The sequence below is a fragment of the Meriones unguiculatus genome, chromosome 21 (genome assembly GCF_030254825.1).
Source record: "Meriones unguiculatus strain TT.TT164.6M chromosome 21, Bangor_MerUng_6.1, whole genome shotgun sequence".
NCBI lineage: Eukaryota > Metazoa > Chordata > Mammalia > Rodentia > Muridae > Meriones > Meriones unguiculatus.
Window position 1 is genome coordinate 23,607,681 of NC_083368.1, and position 26,958 is coordinate 23,634,638.

General features: G+C 37.5%; 1 protein-coding gene across 1 annotated transcript in view; it reads right to left on the reverse strand.

The window, feature by feature from the left end:
- Window positions 1–26,958, reverse strand: part of LOC132649777 (cadherin EGF LAG seven-pass G-type receptor 2-like) — a 98,554-nt gene that overhangs the window by 51,974 nt on the left and 19,622 nt on the right. Inside the window, exons 6-12 of the mRNA XM_060374217.1 lie at window positions 25,199–25,302; window positions 23,488–23,633; window positions 21,486–21,668; window positions 17,128–17,219; window positions 6,267–6,379; window positions 5,418–5,563; window positions 3,869–4,049 (exon numbers count right to left, since the gene is read on the reverse strand). Of these exons, the coding sequence (XP_060230200.1) occupies window positions 3,869–4,049; window positions 5,418–5,563; window positions 6,267–6,379; window positions 17,128–17,219; window positions 21,486–21,668; window positions 23,488–23,633; window positions 25,199–25,302 (965 nt within the window). The remainder of the gene's footprint in view (window positions 1–3,868; window positions 4,050–5,417; window positions 5,564–6,266; window positions 6,380–17,127; window positions 17,220–21,485; window positions 21,669–23,487; window positions 23,634–25,198; window positions 25,303–26,958) is intronic.

Genomic DNA, 26,958 nt, shown 5'->3' on the forward strand with positions numbered 1-26,958 from the left:
ATAAAGGTTGATTTTGAAACTCAACAGAGCAGAGGTGTTAGCTTTATGTGGAGGCTTGTACTGTGTCCTATTATTCTTAAGTAATCAAGACATGCCTGCATTATTTATATGGAAGGTGTTCTTTTTATTTTATTGTATTTTATTTTATTCAGTATTGTGTTTTTTACTTTAGGGGAGATGAGGAGGAAGTAGCAAAAACAGTGTCTCTTTGGAGTCTTCCAAGCATAAAAGACTCCGAAGTATATGTACAAAGACCAGATGACATGGCCAGCAAAATCAAACGGAAGGTCCCCAAGATTCTTTTTTCCACCCATTTCTATGAATAAAATGGTAAGCTGTAGATGTGACCGTTCTATGGTACCTGATAAATACCAGTTGCTTTCTAGCTGGCTTTCCCCACAGGTTAGACATCATCATGTTTCTCTTCTGTGAAACTCACCTAGCAAACTAGAAATGCCATTACAGTACAGGGCATGTATAATACAGCAGGTGTGCTGTCTCCCCATCCTCCCAGCCACTAAGGCAGGAAGGTGCTGAGAGTAGGCTGTCCTGACTGGCTTCTCCGAGGGCTAGCTAGCCTGCCCTGGCAGATTCCACATGGAAGGCTGTGGGCTGCAAATCTCTTAGTGCACAGTCCTCTCTTTTGGCGACGATGACTGAAGGGAAAGAAGAGCACAGGCATGCTGATTTCGCATGCTGTCATCAGGATTTCAACAGCTTTGCTGTACTCTATAGCTTGGAAACCCACATCATTTACGGCCATAACTTGGTCCCCTTCTTGAAGTATTGATCCATGTGTATCAGAGTCTGGAATCACCTTTGATATGAAGATGCCTAACTGGGGGGTCTTTCCTCCTTGGATGTTAAATCCCAACTGAGCACCAAGAGCCTTTTTTTTTCAATTTCTTTTTTCTTTTTATTACAATTTATTCACTTTGTATCCCAGCTGTATCACCCTCCTTTGAAGCCTCCCAATTCTGCTGTCCCTCTTCTCCTCCCATGCCCTTACCCCAGTCCACTGAGAGGGGGGATCCTCTTCCCCTTTCATCTATTAGCCTATCAGGTTTCATCAGGACTGGCTGCATTGTCTTCCTCTGTGGCCTGGTAAGGCTACCTTGCCCCTCAGGGGGAGGTGATCAAAGAGGCAGCCACTGAGCTCATGTCAGGGACAGTCCTTGTTCCCCTTACTAGGGGCACTCACTTGGATACCGAGTTGCCATGGGCTACATCTGAGCAGGGGTTCTAGGTTATCTCCATACATGGTCCTTGGTTGGAGTGTCACTCTCAGAAAAGACTCCTGTGCCCAGATTTTTTGGTTCTGTGGTTTCCTTGTGGAGCTCCTGTCCTGTCCAGGTCTTACTCTCTCCCACTTCTTTCATAAGATTCCCTGCACTCTGCCCAAAGTTTGGCTATGTGTCTCAGCCTCTGCTTTGATACCCTGCTGGGTAGAGTCTTTCAGAGGACCTCTGTGGTAGGCTCCTGTCCTGTTCCCTGTTTTCTCCCTCTATCCCGTTTGCCTTTTTGAATGAGGATTGAGCATCTTACCCAGGGTCCTCCTTCTTGTTTAGCTTCTTTAGGTGTGCAGATTTTAGTATGTTTATCCTATATTATACGTCTAATATCCACTTATAAGTGAGTATATACCATGTGTGTCTTTCTGCTTTTGGTAAGAGGCTTCTTCAGTGTGACAATTCGGTGTAGAAACCGGGTCGGCACATTGTTGTAGTCTGGGTGGTACACTCTCTCATGAGCAGGAATCCATGCTGGAGGATTCTCATAGGCAGGCAGGAACACCAATGGGAAGCCATCCTAAAGAACCCGGTGTCCGTTTCTGGCCAAGCTGCCATCCTCTCACTGGCTGTACGCACTCTGATTGACTGGCGCTTCCGGGGTCAATTTGAATCTTGGCGCCTAAAGGTTCAACTGGAGACGTTTAGTTTGATGAGTGACAGGGCAATGCTTTCGCTCGGCTTCTGCCTTTCTAGCACTTGAGGGCTTTGGCGTGCAGTTGCTCTCTCCACTGGGGTTGCTAATTTCAGATACCTCTTCGCCCTGCTGTGTTGCTGCGACGGACAGATCTTTAGGCAGTGGCCGTGTCTGAGAGTGACCAGAGACAGTGATTCCTCGAGGAGGAAAGCTGCGCTGCTGAGTTCTGAGTGGAAAGGGCCTTTCAAGGCTGCCAGCCTCCGGAGGCTCCTGGGAGAGCCAGCTTCACTGCCCACTGACACCTGCTCAGCTAGTCCCATGAAAGAAGAGGTGAAGGGAATTTCTGTAAGAGTGGCACCGTGTTATCCGGCCCCTGGTCTCTAAAGGGAATAGTGAGGGCGGCCAGACATGCCCTTCCTTTGTGCCCGCAGAGCCTCAGGCGGGTAATCAAACCTAGAGAGCTTCAGATGAGTATCACGGCTCTCTCCATGCTGGGGCTGACAGAAGCGAGGGGCGTGGTCTTTTCCCCTCCCCCTTTGCCTTGTCTCTTGCCTTTTGCAGGGGGGTGGTTACTACTGATAAATCATTTACCTACGATTTTTGTCTTTGACCCCTCTACTGAACAAGAAGAGATCTTCAATGCAGCAATCGCTCCACTCAGAAAAGGTGTATTTAAAGGTGAGGCTGTTTGAGTCACTGGGCTTTTTTGAGCATGTGTGGGTCAGTTAGGCACTACAAATAAAGGAATGGATGAAGCACTATTGCTGTTTTAAAAAACTCCATAGCTTAGTAATATTTGTGAAAGTCTTTTTACCCTTGAAGCTAATTTCAGACTGTTCTGTATATATATATTTGGCCACAAAATATTTATTGACATCCAAGGGCACAGCCCTAAGAGAGGGAAGCACTCAGGACTGCAAACTAAAACCCAATAGCCGGCAAGGGCCATTTGGGCCAAGAACACTGCACCCTAGAGGCCTCACATTCTCCCACCAGTAGACCCAGAAGACTGGGCATCCGAGGGAAATAGTTCTGGCGTCCCAGAGAGGGAGAGGATATGTGATGCTTCATTATGAGTGACACGGTGAGGAAGTAAAATGGAACCAAGGTTCACCATTGCCCAAGACCACCTCCTCCTCTTGATGAGCCGCCACTCTTGTACGGAGACTCCCTCTTTCTCTTCCACAAGCTCCTTGATTCGCTTTCCGTTGTCTGTGGGTTCAATGTCAACCTCAGTCTCTTTTCCAGTCAGTCTTCACTTTAATCAGCATCTTCCTCCCAGGTTGGGGATGCAGGCTTTAGAGTGCTGATTGTCCCGCTGTGATCACCACTGCCACTTACCAGCAATCCACCTTTTTTTAAAATTTTTAATTTTATTTTTTTCAGGATTTATTTATTATATATCCCAACTGAAGCCTCCTCCCTCAAATCCCCAAAGTGAGAGACAAGTTATTCAAGGGAAGACTACTTTAAACCCAATGCAAGGTGTTAAAACATTGTTTGTGCTATCAAAGTGAAACTTTCCAGCATTCAGAACTGCTAATGGTTCAGCCTACAAGACTATTTACACTCCATTGTAAATAGTTGGCATTATTTTCTCTACTTGGTATTTGGATGTTGAGAATAGACATTTCTAACTTTCCCTTGGGTTTTCTGTGCACAGATGGAACATTCCTTATCTGTCATTACGCTGAATTTCTAGACATTCCAGATTTTGGAGCACTTCAGTCTGATTTTTATCCTTTGTGACAAAAAATGAAGCAAGTCAACTTGTCCCAGGAAGTTGAAAAAAAAAAAAAAGGCTGCTCATATGAGAATAAAGTAAGAGAAGAGTGAAAGAACCCTGCCTCTGTTCTAGGATAAGTGATGCCTACCTACTCATTTGTGTTAAGTTTTCTCAATCCAAATATCTGAAGAACCATCAATTGCCAACATAACTTACACATAAATATCCTGTGAGCATCTAGGAGCGTTGTCATTTACATCCTGTAGAATCACTGTGAGTGTCCCGGTTGTTGAATGTGTTCGCCCATTGTCGTAAGCTCTAACATATAATACCCAAGATTTCGGGAGGGTGTCATCTTCATAGTCTAATGGATAGGCGACAGTGACTTCTCCAAAGTCTAAAAGGCAGGCAGATTAAGATGTGCTCACCAGGAAATCACAAACAAGTCACAACTGTGCACATGTGAGAAATGTGAGGTTGAATGTGTGACAGAAGACAGAGCCTCCTGTGTTACACAGGTCCCCTCAGGGGAAAAATCATACTAACTGCCACACACAGTGAAGCTTAGGCTGAATGTGAAACACTGAACACAAGAAAGGCAGGTAAAAATTAGGAGTTCTGGGGAAGGGTGGTGTTGGGATGGCATCTGTCAGAAAACAACCAGAAGTAACGGGGATATTTTAGGTGGGAATGACTTTCTAAATACTTATATTGCGTCTGCGCTCTCGAAGCATTCAAGCTCTAAGTGTATGCACTGCTTTGCAACTATAGGTATATAAATAACTGATATACTGATATTCATCATTGTCATGCTGGTAAATCCCCAGCAAGACTGCTTTTCTATCAGTTACCATTCCCTCACGTCTGCTCTCCTCTGTGGAGTCATTACTTTTCTGGACGAAAACTTTGTTAAAGATTAATTAATTTGCTTATGATAATCAAAGCTTCAGTGAGGGTATGTCCTAGCGAAGTGAATGTAAGTACGAGACTCCGTGCGTGGAAATCCTCGTATTGAGATAACGGGCAGTGCACATATAATCTTACTCTCTCCGTGTGTAAAAGGGTGTGCTCCCTCCTACGAGAGGGGGAACTATTTATTCCCTCCGTCTTTGAACTCTATGCCTAAATTGTTAGGGGCACAGAGCCCATTAATCCCTGAGCATGTGTAATGGACTAAAAGTCACAGGTGTCATAAGCAAACAGGCTGAAACCAAGTTTATCGGTGTCACGGGAATTCACGCTGTGCAGTTCGGATGGAGATCTGAGCAGCTCCGGGATAGTGCACTTGCTTAGCATGACAAGGCCTCTGATCCCCTCCATGGTGATGGGAGAAAGGGACAAGAACTCTTCCTGAGGGCTATATTTTAGATGGAGGTTGTTCCAGTAAAATTTCAAACTGGCTTTTCTGTATGTAATGTTCATACAAGAATGTACAGCATAAAATGAATATTCAGTTTATGATAACTAATATTCTGGTTTCCACGGGAAAATAGTTTTTCGAGAAAACTCGTAAAGCAAGTTTCCAGTGCAACCTTGCAGCTCTGAATTGTTGAAATGTCTGCCAGAGCAGACCAACACTGAATACGTGTCCATACCTCTAAAATGGAACGAAGGATAGCCATTTCCTCCGTAAGAATACGTAAAGTGCTCTCCCACATATTTGAAATATCATTTCATTTTAATATAACGACTTCAGAGCTTAATTTATGAACAAAATACTTTATAGTATGCTTTCTGAAATGATTAACCGTAAAAAGTATTATACCTTCATTTATAGCAAACTCTTTCTGTGGTCCTATGAACTCATAATGTACTGCATCTCCTATGTCTCTATCTGCTGCTGTGAACTTGGCCAACTTTGTTCCAACAGGCAGATTTTCATTAATATTTATAGGTGCATCTGGTCTGTATCTAAATGAAAAAGAAGAAGTTCAGTGTAAACAATTGTCTCTTTCTATCTCTGTCACAGCAAATATTTGAAATTTCATATATTGCATCTTTTGTAAGAATTTACAGCCTCTGAATGCAAATAAATTGTAAATATATATATATATATATATATATACACATTAGCCATTGTTGATATATTTAAAATGAATTTCAACAATATTTTATCTGTTCTCTTTCTTTAATCCTTAAACTGATTGAGAAATTATTATTATAACACATAAGAAAATACTGCAAACACTTCAGCAATGACTTTTTATTTTATGTATGTTTGAGCACATATCCATGTCAAAATTACTTTTGCCCAAATTTTCTTGAGAGGCTACATTGATCTAACAATACACACATATCAGTGTTCTTTTTTTAACATTTTCTTATTAATTATAAATAGCAGAATAATGAGAAATGTAATTCCATGAAAAAATGGGTCATTTTATCTGTAATTTCAAGAGCAAAATACAAATGGAGTTGATTTTGTTTAGTGCATGTGCAAAAAACAAAGTAACAATGGTACCAAGCTCAAAAAACTTTGTTTTCTAGATCATTTTGAATATTACAAGAAATTTTGTAATGAAAATGATAGTAAAACACTGATATTTACCCTGCTATAAAAAAAGATCTAGTGATTTAAAAAAGCATTTAAATATTTAGATTAAGCATTGCTTACATCAGAACAGGACTCTCATCATTAACATTTTGAATGTTTATAGTAATGGTGCCAATGCATGACTCCAGAGACAAGCTGTCCCTATTTCTCACAGCAATTACAAACTGGAAAAGCTAAGAACAAAAGAAAGAAGGTTTTAAGTTTTTCACCTTGAGTGCTTAATACATACAATTTTCTTTTACATTAAAATTAATATTTTAATTAAATTTTTTTTTATTATATTAGTTACAGTTTACTTACTTTGTATCCTAGCTGTAGCCCCCTCCCTCAATCCCTCCCAATCCTACCCTCTCTCCCTCATCTCCTTCCTGCCCCTCTCTAAGTCTACTGATAGAGGAGGTCCTCCTTCCCTTCCATCTGGCCCTAGTTTATCAGGTCTCTTCAGGACTGGCTGCAATGTCCTCCTCTGTGGCCTAGCAGGGCCGCTCCTCCCTTGGGGGTGGGAGAGAGTCAAAGAGCCAGCTATTGAGTTCATGTCAGAAACAGTATCTGTTCCCCTTACTAGTGTACCCACTTGGATACTAAGCTGCCATGGGCTCCATCTGAGCAGGAGTTCTAGGTTATATCCATGCATGGTCCTTCGTTGGAGAAACACTCTCATAAAAAACTCCTGTTCTCACATATATTTGGTCCTTGTGGAGCTCCTGTCCTCTCCAGATCATACTAACTCCCCTTTTTTTCATATGATTCCCTGCACTCTGCCCAAGGTTTAGTTATGAGTCTCAGCATCTGCATTGATAAGCTGCTAGGTAGAGTCTTTCAGTGGTAGACTCCTGTCCTGTTTCTTGTTTTCTCCTACTTCCAATGTCCATCCCATTTGTTTTTCTAAGTGAGGATTGATTATCTTACTCTGGGTCCTCCTTCTTGTTTAGCTTCTTTAGGTGTACAGATTTTAGTATGTTTATCATATCTTATAGGTCTAGTATCCACTTATAAGTGAGTATATACCATGCGTGTCTTTCTGCTTCTGGGATACCTCACTCAGGATGATCTTTTCTAGATCCCACCATTTGCCTGCAAATTTCATGATTTCCTTGTTTTTAATTGCTAAGTAGTATTCCATTGTGTAAAAGTACCACAATTTTTGTATCCATTCCTCCATTGAGGGACAACTGGGTTGTTTCCAGGTTATGGCTCTTACGAATAAATCTGCTATGTACATGGTTGATCAAATGTCTTGTGTACTTGAGCATCTTTTGGATATAAGCCTAGGAGTGGTAGAGCACCTACATTCATAAATCAAACATTATTAAAGCTTAAATCACACATCAATCCCAACACCTTAATAGTGGGAGACTTTAACACCCTACTCTCATCAAGGGACAGATCATCTAGACAGAAGCCAAATAGGGAAATAAAGGCACTTACAGAGACCCTAAATCAAATGGACCTCATAGATGTCTACAGAACTTTTCACCCAAACTGAAAAGAGTATACCTTCTTTTCAGCACCTCATGTAACCTTCTCCAAAAGAGACCATATAGTTCGTCACAAAGCAAGCCTCAACAGATACAAAAAGATTGAAATAATCCCCCTGTATTCTCTCTGACCATCATAGACTAAACCTCAACAACAATGGAAATAGCAAAAAGCCTACACACACATGGAAACTGAACAACTTGCTACTCAATGACATCTGGCTTAAGGAAGAAAGAAATTAAAGACTTCCTAGAATTCAATGACAATGAAGGTACAACATACCCAAATTTATGGGACACAATGAAAGCAGTGCTCAGAGGAAAATTCATAGCACTAAGTGCCTTCAAGAAAAAATTTGTAATATCTCATACAAGCAACTTAATGGCCCAGCTGAAAACCCTAGGGGGGGAAATAAAGAAGCAGATACACCCAAGAGGAGCAGACTGCTAGAAATAATCAGACTCAGGGCTGAAATCAATAAATTAGAATCAAATAAAACTATTCAAAGAAATAGTTTGGAAACCAAGAGCTGGTTCTTTGAGAAAATCAACAAGATAGAAAAACCCTTAGCCAAACTAACTAAAAGGCAGAGAGACACTATCCAAATCAGCAAAATCAGAAATGAAAAGGGGGACATAACTACAGACACCGAGGAAATCAAAACAATCATTAGGACTTACTTCCAAAGTCTATATGCCACAAAATTTGAAAATTTAAAGGAAATAGACAATTTTCTTGATAGATAACATCTACCAAAATTAAGTCAAGATCAGGTAGAAAAACTGAATAGTCCTATATCCCACAAAGAAATAGAAGCAGTCATCAACAATCTCCCTTCCAAAAAAAGCCCTGAGCCAGGTGGTTTCGGCACAGAATTCTACCAGACCTTCAAAGAAGTGCTAACTCCAATTCTCTCCAAACTATTCCAGAAAATATTTTTTAAATGGAATTAAAAAAAAAAGGACTGGACACAGGCATTTAATGTTCCTAATTACTTTAACATTTGTTGAAAGGATTTTCTGCTATATATAATATATATATATATTACTGCAATGAATGTTATCTTCTAATTACTGTTGATTGAGTTCATATTTTTAAATGTTACTTTATTATGTTGTAACAAAATATACAAAATAAATGTATTGAAGTATCAAAATAAAATAGTAAATTAATTCTTATTATTTAGAGAAAAATCTGAAGCATATTGTACTTTTAGAAAATATTAGTAACTCATAGACTTATCAATTAAAAAATGCCAAATTTCTTAACATTTGATTTCTAGCACAACCAAACAATTGTGAAATATAGTATAACAAGATAATAGTAAGTTGATAAAGTCTGATTTTAGATTTTATTTATGTTAATTCTATAATCATCAGGATTAACTATGAATGCAAAGATCTATTAAAAATGCACTAAAATCCAATAAGAGTTTCCCATGGAAACAGGAATATTAGTTATCATAATCTGAATATTCATTTTATAGTCATACATTCTTGTAAAGACATTACATACATGAAAGCCAGTTTGAAATTTTACTGAACCAATATTGATCTAAAATATAGTCCTCAGGAAGAGTGTTTGTTCCCTTCAACAGATGCAAGAAAATTGAAAAAAATCTGTGGAGAGCTGCTTGTTTGCCAGGCTGCTTTGTTATTGATCTCTCAACAAAAAACTATGTTTTCACCCTGGCCTTTACCTTGAGACAGGGATAGACAGGAAGTTTTGCCAAGTTCACTTTCTCTTGTTTGTGATAGTAGGCAGCATGTTTTTCCCAAGTTCACTTCCTTTCGTTTGTGTAAGAATCACACAGACAGGAGGTTGAGGTAAAAAGTTTGACTTCTTCATGAACCCCTTCATTGTATCAAAGTGCTTTGTTCTGACTATAAAAAGGGACTTGGAATAAACTGAGCGCCTAGTTTCTACTAGAAGCCTTCTCAAACAGATCCCATGTGTAGTGTCTTGGTTTTTAAAGTTTTCTCTCAATCCTCACTCCGCACTCAGGAACTGTTTGACTCTGCCGGTGGGCTCCGGCAATAACCCAACATGGATTAAGGTTGGAATGTAACATCAACAGAAACAGTGGAAAGCCTACAGACTCATGGAAACTGAGCAACTCCCTACTCAATGACCACTGGGTCAGAGAGAACATGAAGAAAGAAATGAAAGAATTTTCTAGAATTTTTCTAGAATTCAATGAAAATGAAGGCACAACATTCCCAAACTTACGGAATTCAGTGAATGCAGCGCTAAGAGGAAAGTCCACAGCACTAAGTACTCTCATAAGGAAATTGAAGAGAATCCATACTAGCTAGCAACTTAAGTGCACACCTAAAAGGTCTAGAATAAAAAAGCAGACACAGCAAAGAAGAGTTGAAAACAGAAAGTCATCAGACTTAGAGCTGAAATCAATAAATTAGAAACAAAGAAAAAAAAATATAAAGAATCAATGAAACCAAGAGCTGGTTCTTTGAGAAAATAAAAATGATAGAAAAAAACCTTAGCCAAACTAACTAAAAGGCAGAGGGAGAGTATCTAGATTAACAAAATGAGAAATGAAAAGGAAGACAAAACAACAGATACAAAGAAAATCTAAAAAGTCATTAGGTTATACATCAAAAGCCTGTATTCTACAAAACTGGAAAATCTAAAAGAAATGGATGATTTTTTTTGATAGATTTCACTTACCAAGGTTAAATCAAGATCAGGTAAACAGTTTTAATTACCACCAATAAAACAGAAGCAGTCATCAAAAGTTTCCCAACCAAAAACAGCCCAGGGCCAGATGATTTTAGCACAAAATTCTAACAGATAGTCAAAGAAGAGCTAACTCCAATTCTCTTCAAACTCTTCCACAAAATAGAAACAGAAGAAACATTACCAAACCCATTCTATGAAGCCGCAATCACCCTGATACCTACAGCACACAAAGTCTTAACAAAGAAAGGCAGTTTCAGACTATTTTCACTCATGAGCATTGATGCACAAGTACTCAATAAAATACTCACAAACTGAATCCAAGAACACATCAAAGATATCATCCACCATGATCAAGTAGGCTTCATCCCAGGAATACAGGGATGGTTCAACATATGAAAATCCATTAATATATTCCACCATATAATCAAGCTAGAAAAAAAACTGATCATCTCATTAGATACAGAAACAGACTTTGACAAAATACAACATAATAAATGCTATGTACAGCAAGCTGATAGCTAACATAAAATTAAATGGAGAGAAATTCAAAGCAATTTCACTAAAATCAGGAAGAGGACAAGGCTGTCTACTCCATATATCTTCAATATAGTACTTGAAATTGTAGCTAGAACAATAAGACAACTAAAGGAGTTCAAGGGGATACAAATTACAAAGGAAGAAGTCAAAGTATCATTATTCACAGATGATATGATAGTTGTTGGAAGGACCCTGCTATTTGAGGTTGCACTTCTCTTAGTCCAAATAGCCATTCTGAGCTTGTCCTTAAGGTGCAGGCCTCCCTTTCCCCTGGAGGGCCTCCTGCTCTCTGTCTGACTTCAACTCTATAGTATCTTTAGACACAGATGCCCCTAACCACATTTGATGTATGGCCTTTGACACAGCTCCCTGCTAGCTCTCCCCTCTGTGTGCTATGTACTTTGTTTCCATTCATATTATAGGAGCTTACTTTTTAAGGCAAATCAAGCATTCTTAAAGTGCCTAGTTTTAACCAATTATGTACACCTCTCCTTGGATCCCCACCCACCCAAGTTCCCAAGGGGTGTATAGCCTTTGTTCTCTGGAATTAAAGTTGAACTCACTCCCTGAAGTGGATCCTGGGGTGTGTGATCCCTGTACAGTGCTCACCAGCCATTCCAGACATGCTCACTGTCTCGGGCTCCTCCTGATTCTATGAACTGGTGGGAGACAGTCCCCAGGCAGGAGGAGAACAACATGATAGTATCCATAAGTGACCACCAATATTCTACTAGAGAACTCCAACACCTGATAAACACCTTCAGCAAAGTGGCTGGATACAAGAATATTTAAAAAAAAATGAGTAACCCTCCTGTATACAAATGACAAATGGGGTAAAAAAAAAAATTAAGAAAACTACACCCTTTACAATTGCCACAAATAAGATGAAGTATCTTGGTGTAATTCTAACCAAGCAAGTCAAAGACTGGTATGACAAAAACTTCAAGTCTATAAAGAAAGAAATTGAAGAGGATGTCAGAAGATGGAAAGATATCTCATGTTCATGGATTGGTAAGATTAACAGAGTAAAAATGGCCATCTTACCAAAAGCAGTCTACAGAGTCAATACAATCCCCATCAAAATATCAATACTTTTTTTTGAAGATCTTTAAAGAACAATTCTCATCTTCACATGTAAAACAAAAAAAAACCCAAAATAACTAAAATAATCATATATAATAAAAAAACTTCTGGAACTATGTCCATCCCTAATTTTATGCTATACAGCATGGCAATGGTAATGAAAACTGCATGGTCCTGGCATAGAAATAGGCTAGTTGATCAATGGAATTGAATCAAAGGCCCAGAAATAAACCCACACACCTATAGACACCTGAATTTCAACAAAGGAGCTAAAATACACAATGGAAAGCATCATCAATAAATGGTGCAGATCTAACAGGATGTCTACAAGTAGAAAAATGCAAACAGATCCATACTTATCTCCCTGAATAAAATTCAAGTCCAAGTGGATAAAAGAGCTCAAAATAACACAGATACACTAAATCTTTTAGAAGAGAAAGTGTGGAAGAGCTTTGAACTCATTGGCACAGGATACAACTTCCTGAACAGAACACCAACAGCACAGGCTCTAAGATCAACAATTAATAAATGGGACTTGAGACTGAAAAGCTTTTGTAAGGCCAAGGACACTGTCAAGTGTCTACAGATTGGAAAATGATCTTCATCAATGCCTCATTGGACAAAGAGCTAATATCCAAAATATATAAAGAACTCAAGAAATTAAAGACCAACAAAATAACCTAAATTAAAAAAAAATAGGACTCAGAGCTAAACATAGAACTCTCAAGAGAGAAATATGGAATGGCCAGGAAGCACTTAAAGAAATGCTCAGTGTTCTTAGCCATGACAGAAATGCAAATCAAAACCACTCTGAGATTCTATCTTACACCTATCGGAATGGCTAAGATCAAAACCTCAAGTGACAACACATTCTGGAGAGGATGTGGAGGAAGGGTGACACTCCTCTATTGCTAGTGGGAGTGCAAACTTGTATGACCACTTTGGGAATTAATCTGGTACTTGCTCAAAAAAGTGGAAATAGCTCTTCCTCAAGATACAGCTTTACCACTCCTGGGTATGTATCCAAAAGATGCTCTATCATACAACAAGGACATTTGCTCAACCATGTACATGGCAGTTTTAGTCATAATAGCCAGAAACTGGAAACAACCCAGATGTCCCTCAACAGAAGAATGGATAAAGAAACTATGGTACATTTACTCAATTTAGTAAATTGTATATAGTTTATACCATATACTATGGTATATGTATATGGTATAATCAACTATTAAAAACAAAGAAGTCATGGAAATTGCAGGCAAATGGATGGAACTTGGAAAGATCATCCTCAGTGAGAGGACCCAAACCCAGATGCACTGTATGTACTCACTTATAAGTGGATTTTAGCCATATTCTGCAGGATAAACGTACTACAATGCATGCACCCAAAGAAGATAAGGAACAAGGAGGACCCAAGGAAGGATGCTTAAATCTCTCTCAGAAAAGAGTATAGAATAGACTGAGGTAATGGTTGAAGAGAGGGGACAAGGTAGGAGAGGAAACACAGAGAGATATGAGGTTGGAAATTAGACCTGGGGTGAGCGGGGGCAGCAGGACAAAAGGCCTATAGAGAAAAGAAAACCTGGGGTGAAGTCATCTCTCTGACAAGCCTGAACCCTAAATCAGTGTAGGCTCCTGGGGGAATATGAGAGGGACTCCAGCAGAGACTCCTAGTAGGAGGGGTCATGGAGACAACAAAGGACACCCTCGAAGTAGACTAGTCTCGTAGTGAAGGAAGAGGAACACAAACCCACCAACAAAAACTTCGACTCAAATTTACCCCGCATACAAGATGTGCAGGGATAAAGATAGAGCAGATAATAGCAGAGACTGAGGGAAGGTCCAAACAATGCCTGGACCAACCCAAGACCTCATGAGAGAGAACTAACTCCTCACACTTTTAATGATCCTCTGCTAGGCTTGTAGGACAGGAGTCCAGCAGAGCTGTCCTCTGAGAGGTTTCGCCCAGCAGGGCCTCTAAACACATGAAACACATGCTGAGACTTACAACCAAACATTGGGTATGGCGTAGGAGCCTGCAGGTGACCAACAGGGACACTAACCAGGGCCCAGAGGGGCCTGCTGAGACTGAAGCACCAACCAAGGACCTTGCAAGGGCTGGACGCAGGCTCCCTACAAAGTTGTAACTGATGGGCAGCTCAGGCCTCATGTGAGTCCACTAGTAAGGGAATCGGAGGCTCTCTCTGGCAAGGACTCTATTGTCAGCTTTTCAACTGCTTCCTCCTGAGGGATTGCCTTTTCAGGCCACAAAGGAAGAGGACACACTCAGCCGTGAGTAGACCTGATGAGCTGGAGTAGATGGGAAATGGGATTCCCATTTTCTGAGAAATAGGGAAGGGAGATGGGGAGAGAGAGGGAGGGTGGAACTGAGACGTGGGGAGGGATGGGGCTATGACCAGTATGTAAGGTGAAAAAAAAAAACATAGCTTATAAAGAGAGAGAGAGAGTGAAAAAAAAAAGAATTGGTAGGTAAGTCTTTAAATGTGCTTGGTGTTAATTTTGGAGGGTTGGTTGTTTGGCTTTTGATTTTTGTTTGTTTGATTGATTTTTGTTTGTTTTTTGAGACAGGGTTTCTCTGTCTCAAACATTGATTGTCCTGAAAAGTTTACAAACGTCAAATATTTCCGATTTAATTTAAAAATTATTTCATCAATATCAGTGTGAAGGAGGATTAGGGAAACTTTCATGTTCCACAACACAAGAGACCCCTGTGCGGGACTGATGATAGAGAAGGGGAGAGAGTTCTGTAAAAGGAAGGGCAACGATCCTATAGATGTCTGACCAGAGCCCCCAGCAGCTCCAATTTAGGATTGGGTTTGTCTGCTCAAACCAAGTTTGTGTTTTCTTTTCTCTTTTTCTATCCTATCCTTAAGGCCCTCTAGATGCGTCTCTAACCCTCACTTTCCTGGAATTTGTGTCTTTCCCATTCTCCTGTCACTTTTACTTTCTCCATATTGGCCTTCTTTTCTCTTTTTTTCCATCCTACAAAATGTGCTAGATGGTACACATAGATAACCATCCTTCATCCCAAAACGCCTGTAACAAAAGCATCAAATGTTCTCAGTATGTTTTAATTTTTTTTTCTATCGACCTAGATGAATTAAATGACTTTTTGTGCTTTGTTTCAAGTTAAGCACGTTTCAACCACTTTAATTAAATGGGTAAAGTGAAGGCATTCATTATTTTAAAGTACTGGTTGTTCTCACCTTAGGATCTGTTTCATAATCCAGAAGAGGATCCGTGGTTTTAGAAATGACACCACTATGTGAATCCAAAGCAAAGTAGGCAGTGGCATTGGTTGAAGAATTTAATATTAAAAACTGGAACAAAACCCACAAACATGGCTGATATATTATTGTAAATGCATGAATTTTGAACTGACATTTTTTTGATGTGATTATTTGGCAAAAACTACTCCCAGCTTCATTTTGTGAAGACAGTACCCATAAATAAAATTTGAACTTGCTTTCATATCCTGACTTCAAAAACAAGGCAAACATTCCTTCACATTTTCAGCTGTACTTTCCCCATATTTTGTTTTGTACCAAAGTACCAGGGTGTTTTGGTAAAGAGCTGTCATTGTTTTCACAATTAGTTTACTTTCAAGTGTTACACAGACAGTTTTTTTTTTAATATAAAACCCATTCCCTCTTGTACACTGAAGACATGTATCCAAAGAGGGACACAACGCAAACTATTTGAAAGAAAGCATTCATTCTCGTCCCAGTATTGATTTTAGGCATGAAAAAATTAAAATAAAGCTTTAAACTAATAGTTTTTTTATGAGCAATGACATAGTATTCTCCATTGTTATTATCCACACTTATAACAGGATAATGGGCCCAGGCTTAAGATAAATATTATAGGGCATAAAAATTTATTAAGAGGCTAAATTGTAAAAAAGAGAAAAAAAATACATCTTAATTTTGGTTCAAAGAAATAACAAAACCTGGGAGGTGTGATGATTAAATCTCGGGGAGAGACATGGCAGCAATGCTCATGGACATATTGATTTACTTTACTTGGCTGTTTCTGAACACTGAAAGCTATCTTACTTTGGATTAGAACTCACTAAACATTTTTATGAAAAAAATCTTTTATTTCTTCTGTTACTATGATGATTTAGATTTGCTAAAAATTATTACGTGCAAAACCTTTCTTCTCTCTATAATTTAATGACTTATGATTCAAACATTATAATAATTTTATTTACAGAAAATATACATGTTTACACTTACTTACAAAATAAAAATACACATATAAATGGATATCCCCACAATCTCAAGTACACAAGCTTATGCTCTTACTGTCTCTCCTCCACCAATACAATACACTCTCACAAATGGGATTTTTGAGTCCAAGAAGAAGGAATTATATTTTTCTGTGTGGTTTCCTCAGATTATAAAGAATAAGGTCTCCTGAGAGGAATCCTCTTAAACTTTAGCATTAGCCATATTCCCAAGTTTATAAGCATGAGCAACTAGAAAAATCTTGCCCATTCCCTCAAGAAATTGGCTAAACCATTAAAATTAGGAAAGACTATCCCAATATATTAATGATTTATTATACTATCAAAAACTGAATTTGTTTCTTTAAAATATAATTAGAGTTGTGTTGCACCATAAAAATTTTGAGAAAACAGTGATAAATTTCTTCCCCCATTAAACTGTAACTATTTCATCATCTTTTACTTATTAATTCTTGATTATCTACAAATTATTGCTGAAACCAAAATAATATGAAGCTCTAAAACATCCTTTACGTAAATTCAGGATCTAATAAAATATGAATGAAATAAAATAAGTGAAAGAGAACATTCTAGAATGCATAAGCATCATCAGATAAATGGGAACAATGGGACACTTCTCTTGAGTGTTTTCAGAGCATTTTTGGTCTATGACTTCCATTGTCTGTTTTAACATTTTAATCTTGCTATTGTGTTCTAAAGGTTTAATTTTCTCTCTCACTTCAGTAAGCCCCGTAAGATACAAAGACTAGCTCAATTAAAACCTGAGGGAAAAAATTTGCTCACTGAAAATTAAGCAATGCACTCTAACTTTTTACACATTGGGAAAAACTTAAATGATAATGATAGACTTACTTCAACCTCTTGTCCAAGATCTGGATCTCTTGAAAGAATTGCGTATACAAAAGCAGATGAAGGGGTATTTTCGGCAACAGACACTGACACACCTACACAATCACATAAGTCATTAACAGTAATTAAACGATACATCCCTCTTGCGTCATACGGCTGGTGTAAGTCATCGGGCTGTAAAAGTCTCTGTTGAGTAATTTCCTTAAGAATACTTGTTCTAGAAGACACTACACATGTTTACTCACATGAAAATCAATGTTGATCTTTTACTTTAACTTTATTTACATCTTGGAGTGGAGGCATATTCACGTCCACTGGTCCAGTTGCCCACACAAGCACATGAGAGGGCAAGAGATTGATGTTGATGTCTTATTCAATCATTGCTTTACCTTAATATTTGAGACAAATTTTCTTATTTAAGAGACTTCTCACTTTCAGCTACACTCCCCGGTCAGTGAGCCCTTGGGATTCTATTTCATCTTTCCAGTAAGTGGGTTTGGTGATGGGCATTGTAACACAGAACTTTGCTGCATGTGCTGGGGAAGTAGCCAAGGTTAACATACATGCACACCCAGAGCTTAGACACGGAACCACCTGCTGTTCCCTATTTACACAGAAGGGCATGAACCTTACTTACATAGAAGGACATGAGATTTAACTAAGTTTTCCATGCTGATCTCCAAGGAATGAACTGAAGAAAACCTCCCTTAACTTCCCAAATAGGTAGGACTCTAACCTGAAATCATCCAGCCCAGATAATTGCTTTTAGATATTGATATTTAAAAAATCAACACAATTCAGGGTTTTTTTTTAAATTTAAATATTTGGTTGATGTGAGGAATGAGATGTAACTGCTCAGCGTCTGCAACTGATGTTGCAAGAACATTTCCACTTAGAGTCACATCTGCAAGAATATTGAATTTTTATTCTTTTCCACAGAAATGTATAAAAATGTATGTAAACAGTGAAGTAAAGAAAACTGTATTATCACACAGTTAGTTAGTCCAATTAATTAGTACTACATCCCCATTCTTATTTGTACAACAGGGATAAAATACATTTCAACATTAGTGTGGTTCTGGGAAGTAAGTATAATATGTTCATATCTCACATATCTGAACAAATGCTACTCTTTGCAAACACAGATCTTTATTTTCATTCTGATGTAATCAAGTGTGATTCTGTCTCATTCCAAAATAAAACAAGACAGATGCACACATGGGTATGTAAAGCATTGAGAATTTCTTCATCTGATGAAAACCTGATTCATCTTTAACATGTGATACATTCATGCCTTCATGCATATGCATGTCACCCCCCCACATACACACACACAAACATGAAAAGAAGGAACAAATAGGAAATACATGGGGAGGAAAAAATGCAGAGGAATGCAGAATTGCTGACATCCATCCAGAATTAAATGAATTGGTCTCTGATGCTTAGACCTAATTATCTGTAAAGTCCTAATATGTTCAAATGTTTTATAGAATTCACTACTTGAGGATCCTTCCTTACTGCACACATGAGTTTGGAACCATGTCTGATGGATTTTTTTGAAGATATTTATTTATTTTTATCTCATGCTTATATGTAAGTATTTGAATTTAGGCATGTTCATCACATGTTTGACTGGACCACAGGATGCCAAAAGAATGTTCTCTGGACCTGAAGTTGAAGGTGGTTGTGAGCCATCAAGTGGATGCTAGGATCCAAACACAGGTCCTCTGCAAGAGCAGCAAGTACTCTTAACCATTGAGCAATCCCTCCAACTCTGTGGCTATTGTTCATAATTTACTTTGGAAGTCTCACAGAATCCGTATGGTCTTTGGTATTTCTAAGGATATTTGTGGAACAAATTTTTGTATTAGTTAAGATTGGTTAACTTTGTCAACCTTTTTTACACTGAATGTATCTTGTTTAGTGACTCATTCTGGGTAGTTGTCAAGTCTCGGCAAATAAAAGCAGTAAGTGAACTGATTTCATGAATGTCAAATGGGCAACATGCAAATTGTAATGATGTCTTTTGGGAAAGTTCACAGAATTTGAACCATTGTTTAAAGTGAATTCTTCATGCTTTGCCTTAGTTTTAGGAAAACCACTGGATGTGATGGGACAAGGGCTTCCTGGTCTCCAACATGCCTTAGCAGCTCAGCCAAGTCTATGGTAGAAATCAGGTCAGGATGACCTTGAGATCCATGTGCATCTTTTAAAAGTTTACTATAATGTGGAGACACTAAAATGAAATTAACAAGAACATCAAATCGTTTCATAGTCATCCAAAAAGATAATATCTGCATGAACACTAAGACAGAAAGCAAGTCTACACCCAGATCCTTGTAAATTTGCTATATTTTGGACTATTTTTTTAAAATTTGAGATTATGCTATAATAACAACATCTTCTTTCTTCGCTTTTCTTCTTCTAACTACTACTATATATTTCTATCTTCTTAGGCTCTTTCAAATTTATGGCCTCTTTTTATTTCATTGCTGGTTTGTGTGCGTATGTGTGTGTGTGTGTGGTTTATAAACATATAAATTCTACCTTTAGTGTCGGTGTAATCTTCCTTGTTTATATGTGTTCAGCAATGATCATCAGGCCTGGCGTAACCAATTCCTGTGCTTTCTCCTTGGGAAAGACTATTTCCCCTGCTCTCAGTATTCCTTGGTTGCCAGTAGTTCTTTGTCTAAGCTTGAGCCTACCAACTGACAAGGCTGACTGGCCAAGGTCCACCAGAGACTCACCAATCTCTGACGCACCAGCAGTGGGATTACAAGCACATTACACCAGCTGCGTTTTGTTAGTTTATTAGTTTGTTGGGTTTTGTTTATTTTTCAAACACGGGTTCTGAGGATTTCACACAGGTCCTTACGCTTGCAAAACTCACTTTATTGACTGCACTTTTCTCCGCAGTCATACGAGTTATATCTTACTATTTAGATTTTTATACATTTGACAAATTATGAGGAACATATTAAGCCATATGTTATAAATGCATTTCAAATACTATTTCCATTACCCTTCTCCTCTATCAACCAAGCAAATAATTATAATTGAAATCTGACTTATGCAGATTATTTATTTTACTTTTTAACCTATTTTCCCTTATATAGCTTTTAAATCTTTAAAAATATTCTTTTTTGAAGTGGGAAATAGTAGGATCTGGAGAGGACAGGAACTCCACAAGGAGAGCAACAGAACCAAAAAAAAAAAAAAAATCTGAGCACAGGGGTCTTTCCTGAGACTGATACTCCAACCAAGTACCATGCATGGAGATAACCTAGAACCCCTGCACAGATGTAGCCCATGGCAGTTCAGTGTCCAAGTGGGTTCCATAGTAATGGGAACAGAGACTGTCTCTGACATGAACTGATTGGCGTGCTCTTTGATCACCTCCCCCTGAGGTGGGAGCAACCTTACTAGGCCACAGAGGAAGACAATGCAGCCACATCTGATGAGACCTAATAGACTAGGATCATAAGGAAGGAAAAGAAGACCTTTCCTATCATTGGACTTGGGGAGGGGCATGCATGGAGAAGGGGGAGGAAGGGAGGGATTGGGAGCAGAGGAGGGAGGGAGCTACAGGGGGGATACAAAGTGAATAAAGTGTAATTAATTTTAAAATATTATTATTTTTTCATTCTACAAACTCTCCCATATGCCTGTCCTTGTTTGCTTGCATATTCAAGACAAAAATATTTTTTTTTTCACTGATTGTTGTTTATAAACCAATTCAAGATTGGTGAACCTGGATGAATGACAGAGTAGAATCACAAATTCAAGCCCAGCCTGAACTTCCAGAGACTGAAGTAGCAAGCTTGCTAGACCATGCATGGACTCGATCTGGGCTTCCTACATGTACATACCTGATGGGCATTTTGGTCTTCATGTGTATATCCTAGTAAGGGGAACGGGTGCTGTCTCTGACATGGATTCTGTCACATGATTTTTAATCACCTCCCCTGCCACCCTGGAGGAGGAAGTGCTCAGTCCTGATGTGATTTGATGTGCTGGGGTGGGTTGGTCAAGGAGGTGGGGCCCTCCTTTTATAAGGAATAAGAGAGGAGGCATAGAGAAAGAAGGGAGGATAAGACTGGAGGACAGGAAAGAGGTAAAGTGAATAACTAAATAAATTTAAAAACAAAAACAAGCCAAACAAACAAAGAAACAAATAAACAAAATCCTCTAGAATAGAATTATAGTTCACTGATGGAGCATGCCTCTTAATACATAAGGTCAAGGGTTCAATCCTTAGTATTCTTCACCCTAAATCAAATCACCGAGTATGCTTCCATGGTACTTGTTCTACCACAGACAATGCTTCTTGAATCTTTGAATGAAATTGACTTGTTACGTACCTGCGCCCGTTGAAAACCTTGGATCACAGTAAATAGGATCGTCAACATCTTCCACAAAAACTGTGAACATATAGGAGCTAGTGTTATTGCCATCGTCTGTGGCTTCAACTTCCAAAGAGTAGATTCTGGAGTTCTGTGGATTGTCAAGATTCAGAGGTTGAAGCACAGTGATTGTACCTGTGACTAAGGAAGGAAATAAATAAAAGCGGTTAAACCAGAATATTTATTCCTAGGTTAGTCTATACTGATGATGTTTAAATTTAGATAAGGATATAATTTCCATTTGTAAGAACGTGATGCTCACCAAGTGTATACCCACTGCAAAAAGTTTAAAACTTTTTCTTTACTACATACTTATTTTAAAATAATTCCATATTAAGGCTCATTTCATCACATTTCCTCTAGATATTTTCAATTATCATGTATTTGTTTACCAAACACAGGAAGTAGCATTCCTATTCTGAAATACCAAATATAAGAGGTCACATTTGATATTAAGTATAATGTATCATAGTAGTGAGTGCAAAAACTCATCCCAATTATTCATTGCTTCTGATAACAAGTTTCAGTTATGTAGTTACACACAAATAAAGTGTTAAACTAAACTAAGAAAAGTTTGCTAAAATGGGGTGCCTGTTCATCCCTGGTGTTACAACTTACTTTTCCTTTAAGAATTTTCTTTTTGCTTTGAAATGATCTACCTTGGGATTATCCTGTATGTCTTCAGAATTTTCATAAGGCTTTGCAAGTCTACTGACATTTTCTTACTTTTTTCTTCCACTAATATTTAAATATGAAGATTTGTGAACAGATTAAAAATTATGAATTTAAATATTTTTTCAAGTATTGGATGATTAAGTATGATGGTTTTGCAATGTGCCAACTTGACAAGTCTGTTCTCATTTGTTTTGGATTTTGGTGGCCCACAAGGAGATGCCTGGTCAATTTGGAGGTTGGAAAGGTAACAGCAGTCTTTTAGTTTATTATGTTGTAGTTTAGTTTATACATATATTTGGCTGCTCTCCTGTATTGCTTCTGAAATGAAGAAGCTACAACTGAATTTGTAAATATTTTATTTTTTTTCTTCAGCCTTTTCAACTTTTGGACACTGTTGCAACACACTCTATTCTACAGAATTCATGCTCAAGAACGATGTAGTTGAGTTATATTAAAATTGAAACACACACAGAGACACAAAGATACATACAAATGTCTTAATGTTTTAAGTAGGTTTTTTATTCTGTGTTGCCATATGCATGGCTATACTGAACCTCAGATTGGCCAACCTGTGAAATCTTTCTGTTCTTCTGACTTCTAGGTTAGGTGTGCCTACTAAACTCTGAGACAGAAAGACCCAGATTGTTCAGGACACCAACACTGTCAAAGTGAGAGACAGGAACTCTTGCTGGCCAAATTATCCTGATTATATCCCACTCATTCTTTCGTGTTCTAATCTACTCTAAGTGTTTCCACTTTCTGTGTACCTTTTTTTCCTGACTTCAAGTTCTAGAACTAGATGGAGACTATAGTCCATCTAAAACTGCATCGCCAGCTCTTCCAGAACGTACTCTTAGTGCTTTTGTTTCTTTACTTGATTATCACACTTAATGATACCAGATTAAACGTATACCCACAAGAACAATGTTTCAGAGTAACTATTTTTTTCCACATAGACAAAGTTCTATCTATAATCCAATATTTAAGAGTAAAACACCTGGTAAAAGCCCCAAGTTTTACAAATATGACCACAGATATATTCAAGCAAATCATCTGTGAAGGATAATATTCTACAATGAGAGTCAAAGTTTTATATCATTCTCTGTTTCACAAGACTATTTGAACAAGTAGGAAAGTTGTAAGAATAAATGTCACATGTTTCTGCTATGTTTACTACTCTGTTTAATTTTTAAAGAGTAATTTTACCAGTCCAAAATCCAAAACGAGTGTAGAGACTGATTTATGTTTAGCTAAAGTACTCTAGAAGTATTTATCTAAAACTTACAAGGGTCTAAACCGAATATTTCCTGCTGGGTTTTAAAGGAGTACACAATGGTGCTGTCTTCATCACGGTCTGTGGCTTTTACTCTTGCTACAAAATCTCCAATGGGTTTATTTTCAGTCACATTAATTGAATCCATAGGAAATGGCCTAAAAATAAAATTGTGAAGAAAAACTTTAGAAACAACTTAACAACTGTACAATATAAATGCTGATTCATAAACCAAAGGAATTCTAAGTTATTAATGCTATTTACTCTTGTCAAGAGTTTAAGAGCTCTAAACATATTCAAATGTTGGGAAAAGGTCTTTGCATCATAAAGTTACATGGATTATTTTTAATATGCTTTTTGTTTCATATTATCTCCGTTTTTCAGCCAGATTAGAAGGAACAAGAATGGAATAAGAGAGGTGAAAAATGAAAAACAAAATGGAATAATGCATCTCCATTTTTCCAAACAGCCAATGCATGGAATGGTTGAAAAATGAACACTAAACATATTCATTTTCATCTTGTAATCTTGGAGGATGTATTGCTTTCCAAAGATATAACTTAGAGCAAAGTATAATGTCAATTTCTGCAACATTATGTATTACCTTTCTGCGAGTCACACAATGTACCTGACAGTCTCCAGAATATATCTGAAATGTAAGTTTCTTTACTTGGCAATTTTTTTTAGACATCATACCTAACTGATAACTTATGTGGCCTGTGAGGTCCAAGGACAAAAATGTTGAGTCATGCTATGCCTACAGGTAGCACTCTTGGTCACATCACACCTGGTCTTTCTTTCACACCTAGTATAATAAAGAAAATGCCTCATATAAAAAGCTATATTCTAGAACACTTTAAATCACCTTTTTTTTTCTGTTGCCCTATTTTGTTAATGTTCTGTGTCTCTTTATAAATGAAAAGAAAATTAGGAACTATGTAGTAATTTGGTCATGGCTCACATATACTTAGCAATAAATTCTGCTACATGGGGAATTGATTTATGTTTATTAAGTAATGATAACAACAAAATATTATTCTTAAATCATAATGGAATTTTCACTACAAACAAAGGTAGATGTACAGATTGACCATTTTTAGAAATAAGGGATTATGGAACCACCAAATTTGTTTCAGTTATTCAGATACTGCAACCAGATGAATTCAAGAACTCAATAAACTGCTCTCTGTGATCATCTGTGGAGATACAACTTACTAACACAAGGAAAGTAACCTTACACTACTACTTTCTATCTTTGATTACTTTTATATTTGATTACTTTTCTTTTATAATATATTTAATCACTACATTTTGAAGTATAGAAAATATTAATTCATAATCTGCATATATTTCCTAATGTTACATTGTACGTGGAAATATGAAAATAAAATATTTAAATATTTAGACTTTTAAAGGTCAATGCAGTTATTGGAAATCAGTGTACTAGCTTTATTTTTGGGAAATGAAAACAGAAACACAACCAAATCATTCTATCACACTACAGCTTGAGAATTTCCAAACTTGTTTTGTGTCTTTTCTGATACACTTTGTACATTGTTCTCACGTGCATCGGTTGTGGGCATATTCTAATGTGTTTTGACAGAGAAGAACCTGAGATCGTTTTCCGCGTTATCAAAGGCTCTTTATTGTCATTTATACTGCATACAAAAACTTGTGTTTTTACCAATCTCCTGTGCTTACACTTAGAAACGAATGTGCTTACTCAAATTGAGGCGTCTCATCATTTGTGTTTCTAATATTGATAATTAGTGTCCCTTGACAGAACAAACCCGTTGTATCTGTTGCTCTTACTGAAAGCTGGAACGTCTGGAAGAGAGGTTTTGAAAAATTATAATATACTTTTTGAAAACTGTTAATACATATATACTTTAAATGTCCCATGCTACATTTGTAGCTTTCTTCAAATATATGCATATATATTTTTTCTCCAAATTTATAAATTATATATATATTTATACTTATATAATATATTTAGATACAGATATACATTTGATGAATAGTGTTAATAAGCATTAATAATTTTTCAACTAAACTCACAATAAATTTCAAAAAAGATTCATTTAATATGCTATAAAATTTCACTCAGAAGTCTTTAGAGCTTGGCTACTGGCCTAAATATAGAAGCAGTAGAAACAAAACATGAATGAATTCTACATTTAACCATAAACACAAAATATAATGAAGTGATGCTCTTAAAGATCCAGACTGCTTGGGGCTGATCCCAAGATACAGGACTTCAAGCTATTCTTTAGGATAAGAACATGATGTGGTTTCTGAAGGACTAGGAATGTTATTAGAATTGAGTAAGCTCCTTGTCAGCCTATCCCTCCTCTCACCCCCTGGATGTCATGGGATTCCTATCTAGTGCTACTTTGGGGACACAAACAAAGCACTCCTAGCACAGCAAAAGGTCATTAACAAATATTAACAAATGCTTACAACATAGAAGCTTCCATGTTGAGTGAATGGCAGTGGTTATGTGGGTGAACCTATGCTCAATCATATAAAATTAGTTGCTGGAGTGTATAGTAAGGATAAAGAAAGAAAGAAATTTTAGAAGCCTGCATATGCTGTGGAGAATGTGTGAATAGAGGGACAGAAGATGAAAGGGAGAGTCCCAGAAAGGTAGCTCTGAACCACTTACATGCAGATGGAGGTAGTCTAGCTAACTTCCACCTCTTTTTCTCTCTAACGTACTCTATTTATAGAGTACCCTTAAAGTCTGCTGTTGCCAGCCCCACTATTCTGCAACTCTTAATGTTTCCAAACTGAAGGTTAAATAAGATCCATTGGCTTTCCTTGCCCCACCTCCTTTTCAGATTAGAAAATCGAAGTCATCTTCAATTTTCCTCCTAAATATTGTCAGTGACTTCGTTTTTGTTCTAGAGCAGTGGAGTGGTTCTCGTCCTGTGGGTCACAATACCTTTGGGGGTCACATATCAGATATCCTGCACATCAGTTATTGCTCTTAATGATTATGGATCATAACCACTATGATGATTATTATTATGATTCATAACAGTAGCAAATTATAAGGTTATGAAATAGCAATGAAATGACTTTATTGTTGAGGGTCACCACACCATAAGGAACTGTATTAAAGGGTTGCAGCATGAGGAAGGTTGAAGAGTCTTGCATTTCAACTTACCCATTTTCTCAACCGCATCATGAGTTAACATAAATGGATGTATTTCTAAAACAGGAATATTTTTCAATAGCAGTCATAACAGCCAAAAGGTATATATTCATCTGTCTTTCACACTCATTTATCCCAATGGTCAGTTAGCTAGGATATATGTGATAATTTTCTCTTAAATTACTTTAGAAACTTTTATATAGTAAAGGCACAATCTCTACATTTTGGTAAATCTAAGGATTAGGTCTAGACATTTGGTTAACTACAAAACTCTGCAAATGAATCTCACAAAATATTACCCTTTGGAATGACAAAATATCTTTAAT